The 9,783-nt window shown below is 35.3% G+C and overlaps 1 protein-coding gene across 1 annotated transcript; it reads right to left on the reverse strand.

The window, feature by feature from the left end:
• On the reverse strand, positions 1-7,983 carry LOC111792815 (phenylalanine--tRNA ligase beta subunit, cytoplasmic-like). Its single transcript, XM_023674404.1, has 21 exons — positions 7,851-7,983; positions 7,699-7,754; positions 7,524-7,621; positions 7,037-7,166; positions 6,835-6,950; positions 6,399-6,465; positions 5,977-6,018; positions 5,672-5,713; positions 5,453-5,529; positions 5,092-5,218; positions 4,836-5,003; positions 4,247-4,372; positions 4,040-4,141; positions 3,815-3,949; positions 3,583-3,657; positions 2,492-2,599; positions 2,012-2,107; positions 1,820-1,902; positions 1,655-1,676; positions 545-634; positions 1-173 (listed from the first exon to the last, which is right to left on the reverse strand). Exons 1-20 carry the CDS (start codon positions 7,906-7,908, stop codon positions 566-568), a joined length of 1,797 nt encoding a protein of 598 aa, XP_023530172.1. The 5' UTR covers positions 7,909-7,983; the 3' UTR covers positions 1-173; positions 545-565.
• Between the last annotated feature and the right edge of the window lie 1,800 nt (positions 7,984-9,783).

The following is a 9,783-nucleotide window of genomic DNA, read 5'->3' on the forward strand; positions in this document are numbered from 1 at the left end:
GGTTAGCCATAAAAAATACACTACAAATGGCCAAAGTTTCAAATGTAATCCTTATGATGAGAGCTTGAAACGAAGAGAAAAAAAAAAGGCCTTCAAATTTTCGAAACCTGGCGTGCAAATGCATATGGTGTTTGGAGTATCCTGTGAAACTTAGCAGAGGTGAACCCAGAAACCTACAGTAACCAAAAAAACATACCCACATCAGCGAAACCAAAACCGACTTCGGCGTTTTAACATAGCGAAAGATGCATAGTCTACTTCATCGGCAAAAAACAAACTTTGTAAGAATCGTTCAATGTCGTTTTCGACATGAGAAATGGATAACTTCCACTGGAGAGGACGGGACTCCAGAGAAAGGTAGCGATAGAAATATTATGGAAAAGACTTTCAATATAGGAGGTCAAAGATGAACTACGTATACGATGAAAAGCCACAAGTCTTACATTGCTATATATCCCGCATAAAATTGAACAAGAAAACAAGACACCTTGAAAAATAATATTAAAAAAAAAAAGAGAGATAGAGAGAAGCAAGGTTTACTTACTCGTCAACTGTAGAATGAATACTATAGAAAGCTCTCGATGCTAAGTTCGACAAAGGAACATGGATCAGGAATGTCAAAGTTATTCAAAACCTGAGGTCAAACAAGGGAGATATCATTAGTAGCACCATACAAATACGAACTATATTTCATTTTCGAGACCACATATCATTTTCTTCTTTCAATGTCCAGAAACAAGAATTCATCTCGAAATGCAGTAGAAGATACAGATAAATCAGAAGATGAAGCTTGTATGCCCCCGACAGAACTAGAGCTGGAACAAGCTGGGGCCGTGAATAATAATGTTGAAAGCAAGAATTGAGTTAAGACATTGATGGCTTATCGAACTTCATGTCTTGATAAGTAAACTACGGAAAAACTAAATTCTGAATTGTACAAGTTACATAAAATATTGTAACAAAATGAATAAAGTTTTATTTGATAACTATTTGGGTTTTGAAAATTAAACTTATAAACACTCTTCCACTTACGAATTTTTTGTTTAATTATCTACTTTTTTATATATATTTTTAAAAACCATGCCAAGGTTTTGAAAGCTAAAAAAGAAATCTTAAAAACTTGTTTTTGTTTTTGGAATTTGACTAAGAACTCAAATATATTCTTAAGAAAGGTGAAAAGCAACATAGAGAAATGGTGAGAAAAGAAGCACGACTTTCAATAATCAAATGGTTATTAAATAAAACCAACATCCAGGAACATGGGAGAAACTTGGCATCACTCATTGTTCATCAATAGAGTAATAAACTTTGCAACCAAAAACAAATCTCAATTAAAAAAAATGGCAAACATACAACGACAATAATTGATGAACTTATTACCAAAGTTTATATACATGCATCTTATGACTTACATTTGGAACCTTGATTACTCATCACAAGAGTATTGCAAGCATGAACAACATCTCATATAAAGCTAATTGAGTAAGAATCTTGCAATGGTATCAATTTTTGAAACTCAAAGAAGCTCACAATCTCACAATCAATGCAAGAAAGAGAGGGAGGGGAGAACAAAGAGTGACACTATATTACACACACAAGGTATATATAATATGTTGGGGAAGATTCAAGCATAAGTTTGAAGAGGTGTTACTACCTCGGGATGAANTTGTAAAGTCCTATTTGTTTTCTAATATATTCACCAACGTTTTTGCACTGTCATAAAATAACACGTCTAAATGTTAGCTAATTACAGAAAATAAATAGTAATTAGGAACAATCAACGATAAAGGGCAGATCTAGACTTCCTTTAGATTCTTACCTCAAACCCAGAATTGGCACTGCAATATAGAGCAGCAAGATGACGATGANGTGAGCTTGTCTACCAGTAAGAAACTCTGGATTCTGCAGGACATATAAACAAAACAAGGGAATATGGCAAGAAACAAAGTCAATTCTAAGTTTCTAATTTGTAACCTTCCATGAAATAAAGCGCACGGAATAACCCACTTACATCTGAACATTTTATGTAATACCCAGTTTCAACGCCAACTGAAACAAAAGGAGCCCCTATGACTTCCATAATTCTGTCGACCAAACCATGGATCAACTGAAATATCAAGAAAAATAAAATGATTAAAAATACAAAACGGCACCGTGAATTAACACTCGAAAAAGATGGCCACAGAAAAAAAATGAGATTTATAAGAACATTAGTATCTTTAGAAAGCAAAGTACTATGTATCAGATGAAAATTGAGCATAACACTAACTTTATAAAATTAAGGGATTTCTTTGGTATATTTTCTAAAAGTTTTCTTCAGAAATTGTAATGCACAAAACTTCGCTGTTTTTTTTTTTTTTTTTTTTTTTTTNCAACGTTTTTGCACTGTCATAAAATAACACGTCTAAATGTTAGCTAATTACAGAAAATAAATAGTAATTAGGAACAATCAACGATAAAGGGCAGATCTAGACTTCCTTTAGATTCTTACCTCAAACCCAGAATTGGCACTGCAATATAGAGCAGCAAGATGACGATGATTTCTTGCGCCAACATCTTTTGCATTATCCAGTAATGATACATCACCTACTTCAAATATCTAGAACAAAAAAGTTGACAGATAATTTAACTTTCTAAGCTTTTTTGATGTTGACTTTAAAACAAACAGGCCTTCAAAAAAATATATTGAGACGATAGCTTAATAAACAGATAACATCCTTGTTTTTCAAACCACCCATGAGCGCCCCAACAGTTCGCCTGCCCCTAGAATGATCTCATGAAACAAATAATTGTAAAAATGGACTACACTAGAAATCTTCATGAGACCTTAAAGAATGCCAATCCAACTGGGGAAACTCCTAAACCCTCTCTTTATTCAGAAAATAAATTCAATAAGCATAAAAGTACAAACGAGTACAAGAAGCACAAAATGAAAGAAAAGACAAACCTCCTCTTCCTAAGAATCTATTTACAATTTCTACCATTTACCAGTATACTTACAAAAATCAATAACCATTACATAGAGCATACTGGAACAATGAAGACTCAGAGACCCATTTTATCAAGTAATTCAGCTTGTAACTCCAAGACCTACTAAAAACAACCGTACAAACTACTTATCTTTTCTTCTCCGAGAAGACCTTCTCGACTGGAAAATACCATATGCAAACTTTTCCTACTCGTTCAGGTCCTAATTGTCGTTTAGAGGTTAAACCAACATAACAGTCACACCTCACCATAACTAACAATTGAACTCTACAATTCTTCCCCAAGAACAATGGAGTCTGAGCACGTTTCGTAGCAGTGACCTACTATTGCGTCCACAGCATGACGCTAAGCCACAGACAACATCAAGATGTAATAAACATCACGTAAGCTTATTACACACTTAAAACCTAGAACAGTTGCCACGTGTAACTTCAAAATATGCATACACTTACTACCAGCGCACATTCATACAACGTGCATGTGTATATTAATGCCACATGTCTACCAATATTTTTATCACAAGTGACAACAGTTTCAGAGATTTGGACCTCCATGTGGTAAATAAATGAAGTCATTGAAAATTTATGCATGTACCTTTATGGGCTTTGGATGATCTTTATTATGTCCAACAGTTTTCAAAAGACCAGGCATAAGACTGGTTCGTACAACCTGGCAATGTTGAGAAAGTGCAAAAAGTTATTACCAAGGCAGAGCATCATTCCAAATGTTTAGTGAAAGCATACATAATTCAAGTGATTTCTAGCAGGTGGCATACTTAGATAGGTTTACCCAAGTTGATAAAAAATATCAGATGGGGTTTACAAACCTCAAAATCAGTTGAACGGGGATTTCCGATGATAACAGCGGTAGATTTATCATCTTCACGCTTTAACATGGAAAAGTTCTCTTTATAAGAACATAGGATCCACGTAAGTACCTCCGTGAACCCAGTCATTGCAATCTAAACAGAAACAAGTGAACAAACAAAATGGTAAGCAAGGAACTTACATGTCCAAAGCATATAGAAAAATCAACTGTTACTAAAACGTACCTCTGCTCTGATAAGGTCACTGAACTCATTTAGTGGTAGAGGCTGCAAAGATGCAGGTTTACTTTTTGGGATGTTATTGAACCCATAAGCAATAGCAACATCCTAGAAATGAATAAATTTACAAGATCAATAACTATTTGCAAGGTGAAAAGAAATTATGTATACACATGTATTCACAAGATTATCCCTCCTATGTACTATTTTTACCTCCATGACATCACATGCGTGAAGCACATCACTCCTTGTTGGGGGCACTGATATAGTTATACTAGACTTGTCACCAGACATTGACTGCTTAGCGTGTAATTGCATCCTATTTAACAAACTGGTAACCTGGAAGATTGTAAAATATCACAAACCACATCATATTCATTCCATTGTACCAATATAATACCTACTTATCAATTCCCCCCATTTTGCAAATGCTTAGAATTGGAACTTACAATAACTTCCAATTGATGGCATTCCATAGTTGAAATTAATCCTTGTCTTCTTTGGGTAAAGAACCAAGAAAATTGAATTATTTTGACTACGTTGAACATCCTAACATTATCTTCTAAGATTTTATAGTCTGCATTAGCAGCAAGCCAAAGTAAAATGCTAAACTCAAGCCTCGAGGAAAACTTCAGCACAAAAAAAAAAAAAAAATAGTGAATGCCAAAGGTCACAATAAATTATTGATTCTTATATAAGTTTCTATTATGATATAGGAGGATACTGAATATGTGTTAAGGAAACCGTATGGTATGGCTAAAAATAAAGTTTAAAAAAAGCATATATGAGCTTATAAAACTACCTCTTCTGCCTCCAATGAGACTCCAATGCAATTAGTGATATAAGACAGAGAAACTTCCATATTGTAGAGAGATAGCTCCGGATAAATACTTGACTTCCCATCAGAATATACCACTTCAACTGGCTCGATTTCAAACTTCTTTTTGCACAGCGCTGAAAATATAGTCACCTAAGAAGATTACAAGAAATTCCAAAAATTAGGGATTACTTTATATCAGCAAATAAACTTTTCCACAACTACTCAAAAAAATTATTACCATAGTATTCAATACAATATTTGCCTTTGTCAGATCAGTTGCAGTGCATTCAATAAACACATTCTTTGTCTTCAAAGTAATAGCCGAATGTGCACCATTGATAATTGGTGGTAAAGACAAAACAGTTCTGCAGNAAAAAAAAAAAAAAAAAAAAAAAAAAAAAAAAAAAAAAAAAAAAAAAAAAAAAAAAGACTTTTTCTTCGAAAAAATTCTGAAAACTAAGAGAAACTACAAATATTTTCAATAAGCTAATGAAAACTATAAAATGCACATGTTTTCTGATAGTAAGAAGTAAACCAGCCAATTAAGTTCTATAAGATCCCAACAATTTCAAACATAAGAAAGTGTGGTGGTAGTATACCTGTTGCGATCAAACAAAACGGGAAATACAGGTGATTTTTCTATTATGTGCAAGAACTTCTTCAGCTTCAAATCTGACTGCAAATAAGCATGGAGAAACATGGATCAAAATATCTCGACATCGATTTCAGAAAAAGGGAAACTAAAAAACATCATAACAACATACATCTAGGACTTAATACCAGACAGAAAATAGATATATTCTTATTACGGCACTTACTTTATAGAACTCCATCAGCTCATCAGCTCTGAAACTCTTCGTCTGCATCACATAAAAAAATAAAAAAAGTTAGTTCCAAACCAACAGACAACTGAAAATCAATTCCTACAAATATCTAAGTGAAATCAACTAAGGTTATTTCAGAACATATCAACACGCAGCAAGTACATATTTGATTCCTTTAAGTCATGGAAATAAGACCTTTCAAAAAGGAAAAAAATGAAATCTGAAATACTCATTTTGCTGAATCTCATCAACGGATAAAAAGAGGGAAAAACTTGGCCTAGGTGCATTATATATTTTACCTGTTTCAGTGGCACAAAGTTTATAGCTGTTGGTGGCAAAGCCTGAAACAAATGAGGGGAAAGTGAGAATGTCAACGTTAGGACACTGTATTCACTGGAACAGATGAGTATCGACCAAAAGCTAACAAAAGCGCGAGAGAGAGAGAGAGTTAACCACAACTAACACTTCAATCATCAGAGAGCAGAATCTATAGTATTGCACTACAGCAGCAGCCTTTTTTTAGTTTTTCATTATTGTTCCAAAACATACACTTCAAGGATGAAAGGATTAACTTTACAGAATAATTTTCCAGAGATGTTACAGAAACTGAGGATGAATACACAGACAATGCAATCTAATGCTACACAGCACATTCTACTAGACCTACTAATAGAAACAGAATATTTATTGTCCCAAGACTATGATCACAAGGAAATCCCACCTCATAGGTGAAAGGGCCTTCAAGTGTATCCAGATCATGAGTTCCAATGGCAACGAGGGTTCTCCGTCTAAAAAAAATCAAACAAAACTCTTAAGACAATACTTCCAGCACAAATGAAAATAAAACAAGAAAAAGAGGAAGAATTAGAAAGTAAAATATACAAATCAGACGTAGCAAAAATATTATAGTCAACAAAAGAATTGCTCATGCACCAAAAAATAACTATGTCTTGATCACAAAATTACGTCATTGCTACATACTTGGACTCCATGTCCTATATCCTATTGGAATTGCTAAAACAAAACAATACAACTTGTAATTCTCGACTCAGTAGCTTTACGACTTGTGTGGCTGGATGGAAATCAGAACAATGCACAAAATAGGAGAAAATCACAATGAATATGATACCAATAAACTAACTACAATCCAAACTTACCGACATATGTTCTGATGAAGTTTGTCTTGCAGATCAATAAAACTATTATAACTTGCTTCATCAAAAGTTATGTCTCTCAAAACAGCACAAACCACGTAAGGACGAATCGAGGAAGTCTGAGAAGTTGAAAGTTCCAGATAAATAGAAACAAGTTGACATCATCTATAATTATATAAATTACATATTCAAATGGAAACTATACCTCAGGTTTTACATGCATTTTGTGCATAGATTCCTTGGTTATATTGGTTAATTTATAGCTGGGTGTCGCCTCCTGCTTATTAAAAATGCGCAGTGCTTGAGCAAGCCCTTCAAGACAGAGCAAATCGTATCTACAAAACCATAAAGTAGATTTACAAGTTATATCTCAGATGCCAACAACTACAACGTTCAAATAGTTTTATAATCTCCAATGAAATTTACAACGGTCTTCTACCTTTTGCAAAAAAAAAAAAAAATCCAAGAACTCAAAATGAGGCCAATGCAGGCACATTTACAAATAGATAAAAATTGTTCTTTTAGAAGAAAAATAAACATCTTGGATGCGTTACAATCTGTGCCTAACCTAGCAGAAATCTCAAGGACTTGTCCGGACACGCACGCACACAGAGAAGAAGAAGGGGAAACAAACGCTCCATCCCCGTATTGAATCCTAATTGCAATTTAGAGAAAATTATAAAGAAATGTACCTGTTTGCGGGGACTTCAATCTTGTAGATGACTTCTTCATCTTCATCAGCTTCTTCTTCCAAATGCTTCTCTTTCCTAATAATCGCCTTCTCTGTCGTCTACAGTCAACAAGCCAAAGTAAAAAAGAAAATTCACATCCAAATCATGAACGTAATCGAGAAAAAAAAATACTTACAACATCATCAAGCTCAATTCCAAACCTAAAGCACAGCTCTTCGAACTCTTCCTGCGCTAAGAAATGAAAATGAAACAAAATTAAATGAAATTAACAGAAAGCAATTACATAATTGAACAACGTAACATATTGATTGAAAACTTCAAGCTCACAATAAGTTCTTCCGAGGGCAGCAAATAGACGATCTCTTCCGACGCTTACGGTCGGCATGGTCGACTCTTCTTCTGAAGGAACAAAGGCTACACGAGCAGGCAACAAAAACACTAGAGCAGCGCAGAATCGCCTGCGGAGCCCTTTAGAGCAGTCTGCTCCCACGCCAGACGCGACGCTTAGCCAATTGGGCTAATGGGCTTATTCTTCGTTTATGGGCTCAAAAGAAACGGCCCATTCAGAAAACTTGTTTTTCCCACGTGGAAAATTGATAAATTATGGGATATATACGAATATATTTATCGTAATTTTCAAAATTATTCCCATTGGAAAAGATTCTTAAAAAAAAAAAAGAAATTTGACTTTAAAAATCTATTTCTCTATTTGATGCGCAGTCTAAGATTAAATTTATAAATTAAATTTTAGTTCAACTTGAATATAAATTATTTTAATTAATTTGTGAACATATATATACATTTTTTCTTTTTTTGTTATAAATTTTATATAGTTAGTATTTTACAATATTATATAATTTATAATATAATATATTTATTATATTTTTCTTAAAATTTTTATTTTTTAATATTATCGAAAAACTTTGTGTGCGTGGGATCAATATAATCATGGATTACTCTTACCCTTATAAGTTGTGTGTCGCAATCTCACCAAGAGATAGTAGGTTGTGCCCTCCACACGTAAGACAGACAATGGGCAACCCTCAAGTGGCGCCCCATCTAACCCTGTTTAGGCCAAAATTGAGAAGTTTCATGATGCAACCGAGAAGGATGGGGCATCATCCAACACACCAAGAGTGCATTGAAGCAAGGTTGAAACCTATGCAAAGCTCGAGAGAACGAGGCAACACAAGTGTCGAAGACAAGCTCAAGGAGGATTGGGTAGGGGCTCGGGCCATAACCTTAGAAATTGAAGTTTCGATATGAGTTTCAACGTGCGGCTTGGGAATTAAGTTCGCCGATATGGAAGATGAAAGCTCGCCAAGTTTGTTGTCAAACGAATACTCGACGGACTATTCACGAAGGCGTATGTCCGTTCGCCAAAATGACGTCTATCGAGAGGGATTAATGCCTCAAAATGTACTATAGGGGAGACATGGTGTTGGCTCTCCACCACTCCTAGGCCTTATGGCCTAAGCGAGCTACTTAATGGTACGTGCTATGTCACAACATAGGCAAACGTCACAGAATGAGCGTCTCGAGCGTCTTCCTTTGAAAATGGTCTTTCAAGGATAGTACCAGACAGCAAGAGTGTGCCAATATTGTGCCCCAACCCATGTGTCGAAGGTTGGATTATGTACTCGCTATCCAAAACATATCTCATAAATGGTTTAGCATGGACATGGGAGAATCCGATGCTTAAGAGAAATCAGATGGATGGATGTTTGGGATGTCTCAATGAGATGATTGACCACATGGACCAGTTCCCAACGAATGTGTCCAAGCAAGCCAAGATGACCGCTATGTCCCAAAGTGTGGGATGATATCACGATGCATGGATCGTGTTGTTAGGAACCGAGATGACAATGAGATGCGATGTTGTTGTGTCGTAACGATTGAACATGCACACACGAACGACATATGTGGCCGTACAAACATGGATTTCGAGCAAACGATACTCGATTAGCGAAGACAAATCTCATCGACGGTCCAACGAAGCCACAAAGTTACGCAAAAAATGTGAATGAAGCTTGGTAAACATGTTAAGACAACAACACCACATTATTGAAAAATTACGATCGCCACACCACGAATTAGGGGTTGGTGGGATGGGTAATCCTTATTAAATCGGGCCCAACATTCGTACTCGACCTGAATCGGGCCCAACAGGGCCCAGAAACTCAGATTAGGCCCAAAGCCCGATAATGGCATTGTTGTAATTCAAGAGAACTTGACTGGATTAAGGCGCGTTCAGAATTTC

The sequence above is a fragment of the Cucurbita pepo genome, chromosome LG04 (genome assembly GCF_002806865.2).
Source record: "Cucurbita pepo subsp. pepo cultivar mu-cu-16 chromosome LG04, ASM280686v2, whole genome shotgun sequence".
NCBI lineage: Eukaryota > Viridiplantae > Streptophyta > Magnoliopsida > Cucurbitales > Cucurbitaceae > Cucurbita > Cucurbita pepo.